The sequence below is a fragment of the Heloderma suspectum genome, chromosome 4 (assembly GCF_057233095.1).
Source record: "Heloderma suspectum isolate Gila_16-S chromosome 4, 16-S_ref, whole genome shotgun sequence".
Classification (NCBI taxonomy): domain Eukaryota; kingdom Metazoa; phylum Chordata; class Lepidosauria; order Squamata; family Helodermatidae; genus Heloderma; species Heloderma suspectum.
Genome location: NC_139461.1, coordinates 246,574,306 through 246,592,576, shown reverse-complemented (window position 1 = coordinate 246,592,576; position 18,271 = coordinate 246,574,306). Strand labels below are relative to the sequence as shown.

The window sequence follows — 18,271 nt, the reverse complement described above, 5'->3', positions numbered from 1 at the left end:
TTGGGAATTTGAGAAACTGCTGTGGGCACCACCACAAAGTGACTCCCACAGAGTATGTGGCTAGTCACATTAAGGGCTGCTATGGGGGTCTAACTAGTCAAAAGTGAGCTAAGGCGATGGAGGGGTGGGGGAGAGAAACAGTGAGACTAGAGCAGGGTCCCCAATGGGGCATTTAACCAGCTAGAGGCTGGGAGGGAGGGGGAAAGGCAAAGCAGTAGAGAAAGAGCAGGCTAGGAAGGGTAGAAACAGTGACCTAAAGAGGGAGGGGAAAATAGAAAGACTAGAGGCTGGGAGGGGAGAATAGCAAGGCAAAGGGGAGTGAAAGAGCAAGGCTAGAGGCTAGAAAGGGAGAAAAAGAAGGCTAAGGACATGGAAGGGAGAGAAATAGCAAAGGCTAGAAACTGGGAGTGGGGAGAGAGAGAGCAGCAGGGAAAGGTCTGTGTGGGTGAAAGATTGGGCAGGGCCTTCACTGCCTGCCCGCCAAAAGCTGATCTGTGGCAGGTTCAGGAACAGGAGAACTTGGTGCCTTAACAGTTTTCAAAGATTTTTTTACAAAAATAATTTTTTTGAAGGTGGCAGGGAGTGGAGAACTTCGTGCGTGCCACTGGTGCCCACAGGTGCTGCATTGGGGACCCCTGCTCTAGATATGGTCTGCACATAAGTAAAACAAAATCTTAGCTTGTCCACTAGTGTTTATGTAACACTCGTCACAGACACTAGGATTATTAACATGCCCTTCATTAATTATGAAAAGAATAGTACCTGTTTTCCAAGGTGACTGATTATACTTTGGTTTATTGTTATCTTATCACTGATTTTCTTTTCTAATAGCAAAGCTTTGCTCCAAAGCCAATTTGTATAATTCAATCTTTTAAAAATCAAGGGTACCAATTGGTTCTAAAACATTTTTTTAAACAAAGGAGTTGGACACATTATCATCCTTAAGAAAACAGAATATGTACATATTGGGTGTGCATAATGACACGGCGAAATAAGTGTACACAGATAAGCCAGAAGAGGAAAGTTGTCCTGAGTATAAAGGTAGGGGCAGAACAGCCGCAGGATTTCTCACTTCTCAAGCACATCCATCGCCTTGGTCAAGAAACTGAGCACCATGAAGTGGCTGGTCCTAGTACTGGTTTTTCTGCACCTGTCAGAGGGTCTGGAGAGGTGAGAATCCCACCTTGGGCATGACTGAGACTGAAGTACCACTGGTAGTTAATTCAGGGGACACATTTTCAGTCAATGTTTGTTTTGTGGGTAAACTATGATCTTATCTTTACCTTGCAAAGTTAAACTTCAGCTTCTCAAGCTTTGTGAATCCATTCATCTTTCATAGATTTCCTTGTTTTGAGTAGCAAGTAGCATGATGGTCTATCAGCAATTTCCAATACCAATGAAGAGTGAATTTCCAATACCAATGAAGAGTCTGTGAACAAGAAGACATACGACATATGTGGAGGGTCCAAAATACTTCTGCTGATCTGGTAAACTCTTTTTATGTTGCACTGCACAGAATAATTCTGAAGAAAGGGAAATCCATTTGGGAGAACATGAAAGAGAACGGAGTGAAGGAGGAATTTCTTAAGAAGCACCGTGTTGATCCTGGATTGAAATACCACTGGAATGAATACAATGTTGTTTATGAACCAATAACCAATTACTTGAATGTGAGTATTATAGCAGAGCAAATGTGTACCTTTGTGCGTTTTCTCCCTTTGGGGTTGAGGAAATAAGTGACATTGCTCAATGCAGAATTAGGGACAGACAAATCTGTCAATTTTGGTTTCTCTCGGTTTCTCATTTTTCCAAATTTAAGTTCAGTTCATCCCAAACTATGAAAAAAATTCTCAGTTTGCATTAACATTCCTATACATATTTGTGCACATTTTACTTAATACATGGATTCTTGCAAGTAATTTTCCTGTTATAATGCATTTTGAACATTATGCTCACTAACATACACATTTTTGCTTGCACATTTCCCTAATACACTCATTTTTCATTGGACCACTCCACTGCAAAATTTGGAGAAGTGCAAATTTCAAAGGATAACTGAGTTTTGGCTTGCATATTGGTCCAAACGAGCAAAATTTGGTAATTTTGCATTAAAATGCTGCTGAACACCCCTAGATTTCTTCCTGTCCCTGGAGTTGATGGCTGAGCAAAGCAAGTGATGATGCAATCAAACAACCCATCCACTAGATGGGTTCCAAAAGAATGAACAAAACAATTTTCTGTGTGTGCTCAGAGGTCCATGTCATTTGGTTCTTTGTTTTTTGAAAATAGTGCAATGGTGTCTGTCCTGGGGTCTGTCTTCACAAGTGATTTGGTGTGAAGTTTAGAGCAGTCTGAGGTCCTTCGTGACAGATGACGTTGTCACCAATCCACTGCCAACCAGCCACTTCCATCTTGAAAAGCCGCACTTTCTGAAATGCCTTTTACTCTAAGTTTTTTAATTAAAGCGGCTCCCTGGCAGTTTTGCCACAGTGTGCAATGTACCCCCCCCCCCCCGCATTAAAACCTGGGCATGGAAAAGGGAGAAAGGGAGAAAATGGAGGTTAGAAGCAATAACTCCACGGAAGATTGCTGGAATGTGGTGAAATTGGGGCGGGGCGGGAACACTTTCAGGGGGAGCCTCAGATGCTCTACTCGAGAATCAAGGATTTGGGCTTTTTCAGGAAAATCTACACACATGGAAAAAAATTAGTTGCTGTCCATTCATAATAATGTAGTAGCACTGGGGAACCTAGACAGAGGTGAGAAACAAGCCTCTCTCATTGGTTGAGCAGATGATGTTCAGTTCTACTCCCCCCACCCCACCTGGAAGCATGTTCCTTTCAAGTGCTGTGTGACACCCTAAAAACTGGATTTTAAAGGTATGGTACACTCAGCTTATCTTGCTTCATGTATCCCTGATGGATCAAATCCTATTCCATGAAAATCTGGGTAATACTCCAATGCATTTCTCATTCCATTGTCGTGAAGATCCCCCCTGTCAGTTTTTGAAGATGCCTTATTACAATACATTTTAAATTTTTCAGATTTTTCTTTAATTCTAAGTAGGAAGCATTGAGGCTTATGACAACCTTCTGCATGGGATGAATTATTGATAAAATGAATCCTTTATTATAGTCCTTTTGAGATTTTGATAGGGAAGTACTAGAGAAATAGTGAAAAGATTCAAAGTATTTAAAGGTGTGTTGAAGTATTCCATCTTACTAATGTTTTTCATTTGGCAGACTTACTATTTTGGAGAGATCAGTATTGGGACTCCACCACAGTACTTCAAGGTTCTCATGGACACTGGATCTTCCTATCTCTGGGTACCTTCTGTGTATTGTAAAACCAGGGCCTGTGGTGAGTAGGACCCAGCTATAGAGAGATTTGTTTCAGTGAGCTCACCAATTGATTATGTTTATTTAAAACACAGCTAAACATCTGCCCAAGTAGACAGCTTTCTTTCTTTTTAATCTATTTTTTTATTTTTATAAATGAAATAAACAATACCAACAACATAATCAGAATCTTCAGTTTCCAACAATACAGTATTCGGGGGGGGGGGGAGGATAGCAAAAGAAGAAGGAAAAAAGGAGGGAAGGGGGATTATATCTAAAAGCAAACCAAATATCCAAATATAAATCCAATTGCAGGTTATACCTATACAGCATTCTTCCAAACATTGCAGGTATTATTGAAACTTCAATCTCCTGCACCACAAACAATGAACTTTATCTTTCAGTGTTATAACCTCAGTCTTATAGCAAAGGAATGGGAACAAACAATCCATTTCCATTGGCCATATATTACCATTCAATTAACACGTATTAATAAACATTAAAGGTTTAGCCAACAAGGAATAGTAATAATCATAATCCCATAATGATGTTAATAATAATAATAATAATAATAATAATAATTTTTAAAAGAAAAAGATAAAAAACAAAAGCAAACCATTTGTATATTTTAAGTAATATCATATCTAACAATATATTTATATGTGTACACACACATATACACACCAACAGGCATTTTATTACAATATAATATAAAAAAGGAGAAAGAAAACAGAAATATGCAAACATTTGCTCTGGCATACTGCCTAGACATCTTATCAACTATAACCCAAGCAGAGCTTCAAAAGAACAGTAAAGATGGCTAAAGTCCAACTCAGGACGCTGAGAGAGTTGATTCCCTTGTTTTATTTTTAATACCACTAAGGAATGTCTCTGCAGCATCAGGATTTAAAAACCTTTTCGTATCACCTTCAAAAAGAATGCAAAATGTAGCTGGATATTTAATATGATATTGCAGGTTAATTTGCTTTGCCAAACTTCTAGCCTTGGTAAATTGCCTTCTTCTGTCAGTGATTTCTTTAGTATAATCATGAAAGAGCATAATCTTGTCATTTGCTGGTCCCCACTGAAGCTCACCTCGATCTCTTGCCAGACGCATAAGATAATTTTTTGTAGAGACTCGTGAAAATTGAACAATAACAGTCCCAAAAGTCCCTTTAATGCCACGTATTGAACCAGGAACACGATATGCATGCTCAATATCAAGTAGAAGATCAGATGGTAAAACCAATAGCTCATGCAAAAGTTTATCCATAAATTCAGCCAAACATATATCAGTAGCCATGTATTTAATACCAAGGATACAAAGATTCGCTCTATGTGTGAAGGCCTCCAGTTGAGAAATTCAAACAGACAAAATATTATGAGAAGCTTCCATGGCGGTTTCATGAGCATTAACCTGATCTTTGAGGGCATTAACCTTCGATTCCATCTTTTGAAAAGAGATAGTAATTAAGTCCACAGCCCCTTGAAGGGCAATGATTGAGTCCTGAATTGTTTCAAGCTTCTTTGACTGCACTGATGGCTGAGAAGACATAGTTTTTATCAAAGTAGGTAACTCCTCTTCACCTCTGGCATTTCTAGAAACCTTTGTCGGGGGAGTGATGGGGGGGGGGAGTAGATGGCATTCCCAAGCCGTTCTTTTTTTCCTTTGGTACTGCCATCCTCCACTTTCAAAAGCACAACAAGCAAGTATGATTGCAGAAACAGAAAAACAAACACTTAAGCAGATTTAATTGCAAGTCCTCAGATATTGCTGGTAGTTTAAATTCAGAAATTCTATTTGGAGCCGTCTGTCCTTATGTCTCCTAATTGCTTAGGAGTTTCAAACAGTGTTCAGTAGATGATACACTGGTGTCTAACCTTAGATTCCAGCCCCTCTGTTTCTCTGCAGAAGCAGCTGTTCTTCCAAGATTTCCCCCGGATGGTACTGCAAGCTTCCCCTTTTAATTCCAGGGGAAGATAAAAAGGTTTCTCAACCTTTTCATAGCTGTTTGAGATAAGCAACCTGCGGAGCTCCGCAAGTGACTGCCAGGACAACATGGCTCCGACCAGATGTCCCAAGTAGACAGTTTTCAAAGAGGAATGGAACAGCCATATTTAGGCTAGTGTCCCTCAGATCATTTTTTGGGATGGCTGGACATGGGTCCTTTTTCCCTTTTGTTTACAACCTTTATAATTCTCAACACTGACAATATGGGGGGGGGGAAATAATGGAGCCAGATTATGACATGGCCAGATTAGATGATTCAGAAAATAAGTTTCATAGAAGCAGTGTCTGGAACTGCATGTTTTGAAGGAAACACTGCATTTCCATTGAAAGGCAAATGTGGCAGTTAGGTGGGTGTATGGGTATGTGTGCATTGATGGTGGTTGGAGGGTAGTTAACCCTTCTCCTACCAAGAGATTCTTCCCTGTAAACACTGATCTGATGAATTTAAATATTTATTTTATTCCACCTGGGTTCTCATCCCACATTTGCAAGATCTTGGCATACATGGGTTTGCCAATACTCTTTTCCCAAGAACATCTATTTTCATGCTTATGCTATTAGATCTCTGCAACAGAAATGCTTAAGAGAAGTAAATACAAAATTTGTTCAAATAGAGATGGAGGGTTAGAAAATTCTGTAACCATGGAATTTCTACATTTCATTACAGCTGCAATCTGATGCACACTTATTTTGGAGTGAGCCCCAGTGAACTCATTCATAGGACTGTGTGCACCTGTCAGACATGCATTTTCAGTCCACTGGTATTTTTGTTGATTTCGAATATATTTTTGTAATGCACTCCAAGGGGTTGTCACCTGTAATTAGTTTAGGTTGGGAGCTAGGGCCTTGATCAAATCTAAATAGTGAGTTTCATGGCTGGGCAGAGATTTGATTCCATGTCTTTGTTATCTTTAACAAAGTCAGACCTATTGTGACTGGAACCTTGAAGTGCAAATGCAAACTACATACAAATGGGCAACTGTTATTGCCATATGTAAACAGAAATGTGTGGTTTGTTTCTTTTTTACTCTAGGTAACCATGACGTTTTCAACCCCAGTACATCCTCTACATACAAAAGCACACAACAGAGCTTTACCATGTACTATGGATTTGGTGATGTTTCCGTCAGGCTAGGCTATGATACAGTGACAGTAAGTGAACTTTGCACCTTGCAGTCACCCACTGTGTTGCATTCTGGGAATCTTCAAACACTGGTCATGTTATGGAAAACAGAAAATCTCCTGTTCAGAACCCAACACTACAAGTATAAAAGATGGAGTCCCACTACCAAAGCTTAGGAGGGAAGCAAGTGACTTTTGATACCCACATACTTCTGGCTATGTGCAACTACTAGGGTATGCAGAATAGAAGGTTTCCCCCCACACCACACAAAACTGTTTATGCTGTAGGTGATTTGCAGCGGTGGGCAAATAATCTCATCCTGATGGCTGTTCAAGCCATTTTGTCACCCAACACAGAAAATCAAAAAGGCACTTTTATGATCCCACCATTATTTATTTATGTATTTACAATGTGAACAAGCCTCGTTTAAGGAGAACTACATAAGCCCTCGACAAGGAGGGGGTAATTAAGTTTGTTCCACTTTACAGTCAATCCATTAGCCCTGTTCAGGCTTCTTAATCTTTGGAAAGTCAGCATTCTCAATCACATGGAGAGTCTCAATGGATAGAGAAGGCTGTCCTCTTCAGAAAGTCACCCTCCATGAGTAGAAGGTGATGGAAACGTGTGAGGAGGGGGCAGGGCTAGCACACTCCCTCTCCTCATGCATTTATTTTAACCATCTTGAGAACTCCTGAATAGGGCTCCTGCCTCTCTGGTTTGCATTATCCCTAAAAGATGCGTATTTTCTAGGGTTGTGCTTTGGATTCTACCAAATCCTGAATCGAGAACCAAATTAGGCTGATTTGGATAGATTCAAGAAATGTCCAAATCAAAGCAGGGCTTCTCCAAAGCAGACTGAATCCAAATCTGAATACTGAACCCTGAAATGCTGTGTATTTTCTAGGGGTGTGCTTGGATTCCACTAAATCCCGAGTGCAGAACTGAATCACACTGATTTGGGAGATTTTGAAGCAGAGCTTCTCCAAAGCAGACTGAATCTGAACACTCCTGAAAATGCATTAACAAATTGGATTCAGAAGGACACAGAGACACAGACAGTGTGTCTTAAAAAATTGATACATCTCTCTCCATGCTTTCCTTATAAGGAAAACACCTGAATGGGGAGAAGGGGGAGGGAGAGGAGGGGGTGTAGTTTTGTGACAAGATGCTCTAGCTTCTAATCACAGTGAATCATTTTACCTGGACTCTTCAATCCCAGTGCTTTGGGACAGGTTTGTTGAAGTAATATTTATTTATTTATTTATTTATTTATTTTTAAATAATACTTAATCTAATAAAATCTCTAAGTGGATAGAGATTATGATTCTATGATTCTATGTTCCAGTGTTCAGTGCTGTTTCTTAGTTCTCTGTCCCAGCAGCAGGAACATTAAAAGAGGTTTGGTGGAGAATGTAGCATTGGGTGCTTACTTGGAAAATGCTGGATGTTCAAATCCTTCTGCCTCTACCACTGTAGCTCCACATCCATCATCCACCCCTATCCTATTGCACGTTTGTGATGTTAGTACCAATTGCGCAGAGTACAAAAACATCTTAGATTGTTTTTCATTCATCGTAACTCCTTAGCCCCTGGGACTATCCTTTTGAAATTTTGCAGGTTTCTTGCCAGTGGACAACTCAATGACATACAGCAGTTTCATACAAATGGGCAAAACAAAAAACAAAAACATGGAGGAGCGTAAAGAAAGTAAATCACTCCCTCCCATGTGAACATTTCTCTTCCACAAAAATGCTGCACCTATACTTCTGAAATGTTACAAAAAATATCCTTTTTTTAAAAAAAAAGTAAGGACACCTTTATGCTGCATGTCATTTTCATTACAACTGACTACAAAAAAATAGGAGGATAAGAGCATCCTTCTTTTTTGAAATCCCAAACTTAAGGGTTGCTCCTGCACAAACCTCCCTGTACCTATTCTTCTGAAACTTGACAAGCTTGATTCCCTCAGAAGGGGCAACTAACCCAGCAAATAACATCCAACTCTGCAAAGAAATAAAGAAGTTATTGACAGTCCCCTTTAAAAAAAAATCAAAATTCAAAAACACATAGCACAAAAGGCCATACACCTATTAGTGAGAAATTGGCCAACAATATCCCCGCATAAGGGGCTACTCTTTCTGAAAATGTCATCTGGTTCTGAACAACAGAAAAAAATGTTATAGCTATTTGCTGTTTTCCAATGATGTGAATGGGAAGCAAGAAGATTTGGTTTTCTGAACTGAGATTTGGATTCGGACCCAAGTTGAATCGGGCAGCCCCTGAATTGGTCCAAGCTGAATTGGGCTGTTTCACCGAATCACCAAATTGGGATCCATACCAAATTTTGTTGTTGATGAACACCTCTAGTCTTTTCTTCTCCTTACTGTTGATACTTCAGTTGTTCAAGTTCACCATCATTACCACAACTCCATGGTAAAAGGGTGAAATCCCTTTTTCTTATTTCTCTCTCAGGTCCAGAATATTGTTGTTCACAACCAGCCTTTTGGCCTGAGTACGTACGAACCCCCCTATCCATTCTACTATGGCAGTTTTGATGGAATTATGGGGTTGGCTTATAGTTACCTTTCAGGAGGGTTAGCCCCTGTTCCACAGCAGATGATGACACAAGGGCAGCTTTCTGAACCCATCTTCAGCTTCTATTTCTCACGGTAAGATTAAAAAAACTATAAATTTGTCAGGGGGCTAATAAAATATCAAGATCAGAGACCATAATCTGGAATAACTAAATGGCTACTCCCTGGTAGTACTCCTACTACTCTTTACAATTACAAATCTAATTGTGTTTGGTTTCCAGCCATGAGCATTACAGAGAGAGGAGAGGGTGAAATAGTTTCTTTCTTGATTTTGTCATTGTGATTGTAAGGGTTGAAACACAAGTTGAAGGGTCAACCCCAGAGTATGAGTATAAACTCATGATCACTCAATAAACATCTACTTGTGTTTTGATCTCTACCACACTTCACCCAGGCTTCGAAGTCTCTAAAATCTTACTCACTGTAGTGAGAATCTCATCTTTGTGGAAACAACCCTTTTGGTTATTCAGGATTAGTTTATTTGCAGTAATCTGTGCCCAACTGTCTGCATTGTTCTCTTCTTCCTTATCTTATCCCTGCTTCTGCTCTCACTTATATCTATGCCTATATAGACTTCTACCAGCTTAACGCGTATAGCTAACCTGAACTGTTGTACATTTTTTCCCTTCTAGCCAACCAACTGTTCAGTATGGAGGGGAACTGATCTTTGGAGGTATTGACAAACAGCTGTTCACCGGGGAAATTTCTTGGGCACCTGTCACCTATGAATATTACTGGCAGATTGCCGTTGAGGAGTAAGTGATTGTCATAATTCCCATCTCATCTATACCTAACTGTCCTTTTGTGCTCTGATCTCCTGTTATTTTCCAGAGGAAAACAAAAGGTTTTCCCCCTCTTTGGAGGAAACGTTTTCTGCAGAGGAGGATAATAATTCTCTCCACTACTCTAAAACATGTATGTGTATTGGCGGGTGGGTGTTTTATTTCTCCGGCATTACAAATTAACTTTCAGGGACCAAGGTCACAGGTAGCCAGTCAAAGGTAGGCACTTGGTTGGAAGTACTATTAATATCAGTGGGATGGTACAATAAAATAATGAACCAATAAAATAATTAAAACGTGCAAAAGAGTAAAAAATGGTAGTCGCTACTGCAAAGGGTGAGGGTAACTTTAATGATAATGAATATTTAAACAAAAAAAATGTTACATGAAAGTTGCTGCTTTGAGTGGTACAACAGAGGAGCATTCAGGTATGGCCACATGATGACTCACATCACCCATCCTTGTTCATCAGAGAACAGTGAGACTTGTGTAACCATATTTCACAGAGCACTCTAGGTCACAATGGATGAACCATCAGGCCAAATACAAACAACAACTTTCTCAGCAAGAAGATATCGCAGCACGAGTGCTACAAAAATGCAGTATTCCAGCAACTGGATCACCACTTGGAGGCAAACAAATAACAACTACATATTTATTGCACACACACATGCACACCCTCCTGAAAGTCCTTCAGCAATTTTATGGCAGCCAAGAAAGTATTCTTCTGTATTCAGTAGCAACACTGAGGCAACAATATCTTATGATTAGAATGGGGCATGGATCCATAACCTGCACTATCATGTTTTGAAAAAAGCTGAATAGTGGGACTGTCAAGAGCACCTCTTACCCTAATGTGTAAAGGCAAACCTTACTAACCCATTAAGCATACATTGCTGTGCATTTATCCCCAACTTGGCAGTTTTGGTACTGGGACATAAATGATGGAGAATTTTCAAAACTTCCTACCCGTGCCAAATTTGCACATTACAGTTATGTTGGCTATAATATACTGTGCAGCATGAACAGGACATGGAAGACACACACATATATATCCCCCCCCACACACACACACACACACATTGTAGAGGAGTGTTTCCAGAACTTCCTAACCCTGCCAAATTGCACATTACACTTACATTGGCTATAATATACAGTGCAGCATGAACAGGACATGGAAGACACACACACACACACACATATATTCCAACACACACACACACACACACACACTCAGAATTGTTTTAACTGGATCAGTCTGTCCTGCTCAGAATTGTCTCCTTGGACTGGGCCTGGCTCTCCAGAGCTTTACCTTTCTTAGCACCTGCTTATGAGATCCTTTTAACTAGATCTGTGTGTTGAATTCTTGGACGCTATTTTGGTTTTTCAGAACTTTCAGCTTTGTTGATAGAGGGTTGCTTATCACGGTGTAGTAGAGTCCTGAATTTTGGACTGAGTCAAATTTCTTTTTCAATAGTTATCACATTTGAAAGTGAGAAACATCATGGAGTTGTATCTATAGTTTACTGATCCTCGGGCACTCCAGTTTTAAGGATTGGAATGTCCATGTGTTTCTTTCTGCTTTCATCTGCTTTGTTCCTTTGTTGCTAACTTTATGCTCCTGACACATTTACTCTTGTCTCTGTAGGGTTACCATTGGCAACAAGGCTACTGGCTGGTGCAGTCAAGGCTGCCAAGCAGTTGTAGACACTGGCACTCATCAGCTTACTATCCCAGGCCAGTACATGGACAGTTTCATGCAGGCTGTGGGCGTTGAACCAGACAGCGATGGTGAGGTAAGTGGAGAAGGGAATCTCAGGGATCTGCTTATGACCTCTCAAAGTATTTCTGCAATTCAGAGGGGAAGGACTACAAGAACATAAAAGTTGTGCTTGATCAAACCAAAGGCCTATAGAATCCAGAATTCAGTTCCCACTGTGGCCAAGCAAATGCCTCAATGGAAAGCCCATAAGCCCATAAGGACATGAGTGAAACAGGGCTCTCCCACCCATGTTTCCTAGCACTTGGTACTGAAAGGCATTCTGCCTCTGATACAGGAGGTAGTATATAGCCATCATGATTAGAATCAGTTGACAGCCTTATCCTCCATGAATTTGTCTAATCCCCTTTTAGAGCCATCCAAGTGGGAAGCCATTGGTACACTTTCTGGAAGTGGATTCCATAGTTTAGATATGCAATGCATGAAGAAGAATTTTCTTTTATCTGTCCTAAATCTCCCACCTTTCAGCTTCATTAGATGGCCCAAGTTCTAGCCTTATGGTGCGGGCAGAAGAATGTCTCCCGATCCACTTTCTCCACGCTATGCATAAATGTATACCCTTCTATCATGCCAGCCCTTACTCGCCCTTTTTCTAACTTAACGGCCTGAAACACTGTAACCTTTCCTCATAGGGAAGTTGCTCCAGCATCTTGTGAATTTAGATTGCCCTTTTCCAGCTCTATAATATCCTTCTTGAGGTGCAGTGACCATAAACGTGCATAGTATTCCAAGTGTGATCACACCATAGATTTGTATACAGGCAGTTTTATTTTCAGTTCCTTTCCTAACGGTGCCCAACAGGGTGTTTACCTTCTCCACAGCAGCCACACACTGGGTCAGCATTCTTATCAAGCAATCCACCACAACCCCAAGATCTCTTTCCTGATCAGTTGCTGCCAGCTCAGACCCCACCAGTGCATATGTGTATTTAGGATTTTTTGCCCCAATGTCCATCACTTTACACTTGTTTCCACTGAAACATATTTGACATTTTAATGCCAATTCCCCAGTTTGGAGAGATCCTTTTGAAACTCTTTTGCCACCCCCTTTTTTTTTTTATCCAACTCAGACCAGGTCATCTCACAGCTCTCTCACAATGCTAGATCATTTATGTGCAAGTTAAAAAGCACTGATGTCATGATGTGCTAACATGTATCATCAGAAAATGGAAGCTACACCCAGGTTAAAGGAAGGCCTAGTTGAAGGCAAGAGACATGTGCTAATCTCGCTCCCAGAGGCATCAAACCAGCTGCAACTGGAAAGATAATGCTGGACTAAATAGGCATAGGCTAGATAAAGCCAGACAATAATGCTTATGCCTGTGGGGAAGGTAGTTGGCAAAGCTGTCATGCAAGGCATGGATGAATATATTAAAGGTATTTATATACTGTATTTATGTATTCTTTAAAAAATCACCTCACTTTGGCTTACATTAAAATAGTAGATTGCAGCTAATAATAAACAAGCTTAAAAACAGCAGTGAGAACCTAAAAGGCTTCTTCTTTCTGAACTGCACTGAAAATAAACAGAAATTTTTGTGAACTGCCATTGGGCAGCATAGTAATGAAACAAACAAACACAGCATATTTTGATCCCCAATCCCTTTTTTTGTGGGAACAGAATCCAACTCAGGGCCAGCACTAGACTCCGGTGAGCCCTGGTCATGGTGTTGCCAAAGGGCTCCCCCATCCATCAGAGTTTCATGCCCTCTCCAAATCGCAGCCTCTGCCACAGCCATACCCTGTGACTTGAGCCCTGCTGCCTCCAGTCACTCATTCCTGCACATGGAGAGACCAGACATTCCGCGTTTCTGAATAAGAACTACAGTGGCACTTGGCTCTGCACCATACTGGCTGGCTGCCATGTTAGATTATCCAAATTGAATGCCTGACAGCAATGCTGCTGTCTGTCATTGCATTTTAGATAATCCTCCATGGGAGGCAGCTGGCACTGAGTGGAGCTGAGCTCTGACTGGCCTCGCTCAGCTTCCATGCAGAAGCGCTGCCATGGCAGGCACACTGGCAGTAGGCTGCTCAGGGTCAAGGATGGCACCTCCTGAGCCTCTGTGCCTTCAGCAGCTGCTCAGCCAAGACGACCCCTGCTGTTGGGTCTGATGATCTGACCAACTTCTGTCCTGGTCTACTCACAGAGTGAAGCTTACTTTTGTATTCTTTTTTAGTTGTTGGTGAACTGCGACAACGTCCAGAATATGCCCACCATGACCTTTTTCATTAATGGATCCCAATTTCCGCTGCCTGCGTCTGCCTATGTCTCCAATGTACGTATACTATATTGCTTCATGGTATATCTTTTACGGCATGCTATCTAGAGATTGTGGCAATATTACACTTCCCGTAGTCTTGATTACAGGGTTTCGGTTTAAGGAATAAATCTGACATATGGGTGTTATACTCCAGGGTGGCATTTCTTTGCTCAAGAAAATTGTTATCTGATCATTTTTCTCCTGGTCTTCTTTTGATCATCTTTTTGATCTTGCATGAAACTGTCATTGCCATCTGAACTGGTTTCTTAGATTTGCAAACGCAAACATCTTCTCAAAGACTCATCTGCTCTTGCTTTTATCTCTAGAAACGAGAGCAGGAATTCTGACAGATGATGTTCCTTGTACTGGCATAACTACTGGCCTGCGTGCAATGGGGTCAGCTCTGAACCTGCACATGCAGTTAAGCCAGATACACATTGGAGCACATGTAATGTGGATCTGATTCTCGCACTATGTCCTTGCAAGCAGGAAATAGTAGATTCTCACAGTGATTTGGTTATAATGAGCAGACCCAGAGAAGGACAGTTGCTTTCTTGTCATGTGATCCAATTAGCACCTGATTTCAAATGTCTTTAAAAGGGCTTCATAAAATATGGGTAGCTTCCAAGGCTGCGATCAAGGTTTTCTAATTAAGGTTTTATTTATTTGAAAAGGAAGAGAGATAAAGATTTAAAGAACTACATACACAGATTCCTATGCTGGAACAGAAACATGAGATGAGGATAAAATCATAACTCTCTCAAAAGATATAGCTAATAAATATATAAAAAATAAGTGCTCTTTGCTCCTCGGATCATCCGTCTCAGGAAGGAATAAAGAATTTTTTAGAAAAAAATTATTTGCCCTGATTAACCTGTCCCCCTCCCCACAAGAAATGAAAGACTTGCAGGGCCCTATTACAATGGGTACACTTTACAGAATAAATACAAATCTAAAATATAATGAAGCCCAGGTGCATATGGATATACATGAGAATATAGTAAGGCCTTTATTAATATATCATCCAATCTATATATGAAATGAGACTTATTTAACCCAGAATCATATAGACGGGTACCCATTTTGAATCAAGATTTTAATATATAGACAAATATTCTTGCAAAGATCTTAAATTTAATAATTTGGAGATATATAGGTGAGGATCAAACAGGACTGAGTAAGAGCTATAATTGGAGTATATCGAAATGTGTTGTTTACTAAGTGCTACATGATTAGCTATACCCTCTAAATGTAAATGGCATAATATTATTAGATTAAGAGAAGGAAGAAGATAGCAAAACTATCCTATGGCGAAACAGTACCTATTTATTATGTACTGGAATTATTATGTATAGTAGGTATATTATGGGTAAATATTGCCAATACATTTGTACAAGCTTTTTATTTTGTGCTTCTATCAGTTTTGAAGAATGTAAAAATTAGTTCATCCTTGGGAAAGCTTAAAATAATTTTTAAAATCAATAAAGTTGACGTGGAACTTAATGTATTTTCTTTTCTTTTACAGTTCAATGGACGTTGTGCAATTATAGTTGGACCTACATATGTGAATTCCTTCACTAAACAGCCTCTATTTATCTTCGGCGATGTCTTCCTTAAGGAGTATTATTCTGTCTTTGACATGGCCAACAACAGGGTGGGCTTTGCACCATCTGCTTAGACTGCACAAAACTCATTTCCTTTCCAATCTGCCACAGTTTGCATATAATCAGTTACTTTGAGATCCATTGCGACCAAGAAATAAACTCTAATATGCTGAATTGTTGCTTGTCTTTCTTAAAAGAAATATTTACAAATGTTTTAATACATTGTTGAAAGTTTCACAATGGTGAGGGGTTGCAAGAGGGAAGGAAGAACTAAGGGAAACAGGGGGTGGGGAAGAATAAAAGGAAGGGAAGGTGGGGGAGGCATGGAATGTCATGCAGAAATTCACATTCAGTGAACAACAAGGTAAATCTTACCAATGATGTACATTAAACAAAAGGGTATATTTTATAGTGTAGTGTTGGACGTGTAATTTGAGAGTTATTATCTAATGACTGGAGAGTGATTCTATTCGTTTTTTTCAAAATTATTTTTTAAATGATTTTTGCATAATCTCCTTTATGATGACATGTTCTCAGATCCTGTGGGTTGCATGAGGAGCTGAGGCTTGTTTTACAAAGTAAGTTGGATTGACAATTCTTGTGAGCTTTTTCTGAGTTGTTTCTTCAGTGACATTTCATATTTAAATCATGAATTCTGAGGAGTAATCAGTCTGTGGTGGCATTGTTGAAATGTCAGGCATTGTTTCTAACTATGGATAACAAAAGGGCCTGTTTCCACCAACTGCTAGCTTCAATTACCACCTTTCAGCTTTTTCATCCTTTGCTGTTGCCTAGAGAAGCTTAAAATATGTGTAAACAATAACTGTACTGATAGACCTATGATGATTTCAAAAATCATCAATAACTTTAAAACCCTATGATGATATCAAAAATCTCAAAACCTGGCCAGCCATGATTTTTGATCATTTGGGGGTTGATAGTTTTGATTATGGTTGCCATCTGATAAAAGTAATCTAGAAAGAAGCATCATGAAAAATTATGAGTAGCATGTGAACAGTGTAGAGAGAGGGACTGTGGCACAAGCCACATTTATTCCCATTGATCATTAAGGATTTTTTTTAAAGTTTTAACAGTGTACAAAAATCATACTCGTCAGTGTGTTACAGTATAACTGCATGTAAGATGAGACATTGACCAAGTGTGCACAGTTGCTACAGCCCACCGCAGCTTATGGAAGCTACAGCGGGTCATGGTTTGTTGCACCCATCCTTTTAAATATTCAAGCCATGGCAGGCAGTCGCTGTGGCTTATCACGTCATGTAAACCTGGCAGGGATGGCGTAAACAACCTCATGAAATCCATGGGCTGTTTTAGGGTTATGTGAGGGTTGTTTAACCCTTGCCAGGTTCCCACAACACAATAAGCCATTGCTTGAATATTCAAACTGTCTGCCGGAATGCGCCCCACCCGACTGTGTCTTAAATAAGCCACAGTGGGCTGCAGTGATTGTGTGAACTGGCCCATTGGAGATTTAACTGTGATCTCATGTGCAGAGTGCCAACAGCTATGTAGCCAAAATGATGCCTTGAGAAAAAAGAGGGAGATGTTAGCATGCCTAAAGGAACCCTGAGGTTTGAAGTACAATTTTTATTTTTAGGCTTCAGCTATTGGGTGGTATAGAAATGTAATATACATACAGACATACAGGGCAAACCCCACCCCCATACACTAACCCCTAAATTAGGTCTGAGCATTGTCGCTGGCATGGAATGCTGAGTGTTTGTGTCGTGGGGGTGGGGGTGGACCTATCCTGGAAGAGAGTAATGCTAGCTGGCTGGAACCTTGAGCAGGAGCACTCTGCACTGTTGTTGGTAAATATATGCATTGCTCCCCACTGAAAAAAGTAGCCTCATAGTGACCTAGGGTGCAATCCTATGGGCACTAGACTGCAGCTAGATAGCCATAAGATTGGTTAGTTTTCAGGAACCGACCTCAACGCCAATGCGCCGAGACTGATTCCCAGAGAACCACCTCCCCACCCCTGCCACCTTGTAGGTGGCATGGATTATTCCTGGCTCCATGCTCATAAGAGCAGCATGGACTGGGAGAAAAGGGGGCATTCCTGGGGCTGCAGAGGGGAGGGGATGGCGGACACCTCTTTAAGAGGCTTCCTATTTTATTATTAAATTTATTAATTGCCCATCTGGCTGGTCACCCAGCCACTCTGGGCGATGTACAACATATAATAAAACAGTTCAAAACAATAAAATTCTACAATAAAAACATTTTCTAAAATACCCTAACCCACCCCAAATGCCTGCCTGAACAACCACATTTTTAATGCACGGCGGAAGCTCATTAAAGAGGAGTTCCCTAGGAGAGGGAGTTCCACAGAGTGGGGGCCACCACAGAAAAGGCCCTCTCCCTCATCCCCACCAGTCTAGCTGTCCTGGCTGATGGGACAGAGAGAAGGCCATCTGAGGCTGATCTTGTTAAGCGGCCTGTCTGGTGTTGCTGGAGGTGCTCCTTAAGATAGGCTGGGCCGGAACCATATAGGGTTTTAAAGGTCAAAACCAACACCTTGAATTTGGCCTGGAAAACAACTGGTAACCAGTGCAACTCCTTCAGCACTGGAGTGATGTGATCTTGCCGGCAGCTGCCTTTAACCAGGAGAACCGCCACGTTCTGTACCAGCTGCAGCTTCCGAACAGTCTTCAAGGGTAACCCCATGTAGAGTGCATTACAGTAGTCTAAACGAGAGGGGACCAGGGCATGTACTAACGATGGGAGCAGATGGTCGGGAAGGAAGGGGTGC

The 18,271-nt window shown here is 40.6% G+C and overlaps 1 protein-coding gene across 1 annotated transcript; it reads left to right on the top strand.

Moving 5' to 3' along the window:
* Positions 1–1,102: 1,102 nt before the first annotated feature.
* LOC146348440 (pepsin B-like) lies at positions 1,103–15,667 on the top strand. Its single transcript, XM_084848328.1, has 9 exons — positions 1,103–1,170; positions 1,517–1,670; positions 3,243–3,360; positions 6,383–6,501; positions 8,945–9,141; positions 9,699–9,821; positions 11,497–11,644; positions 13,808–13,906; positions 15,417–15,667. The coding sequence occupies exons 1-9, from the start codon at positions 1,115–1,117 to the stop codon at positions 15,567–15,569; spliced, it is 1,167 nt and encodes a 388-aa protein (XP_084704454.1). The 5' UTR covers positions 1,103–1,114; the 3' UTR covers positions 15,570–15,667.
* Positions 15,668–18,271: the final 2,604 nt, after the last annotated feature.

Excerpts from the sequence above, each read along its gene's own strand:
- LOC146348440 (XM_084848328.1), top strand. The coding sequence starts at position 1,115 with ATGAAGTGGCTGGTCCTAGTACTGGTTTTTCTGCACCTGTCAGAGGGT. Across the intron at positions 1,171-1,516 it reads CTGTCAGAGGGTCTGGAGAG|AATAATTCTGAAGAAAGGGA; the intron begins GTGAGAATCCCA and ends TGCACTGCACAG. Across the intron at positions 3,361-6,382 it reads TTGTAAAACCAGGGCCTGTG|GTAACCATGACGTTTTCAAC; the intron begins GTGAGTAGGACC and ends TTTTTACTCTAG.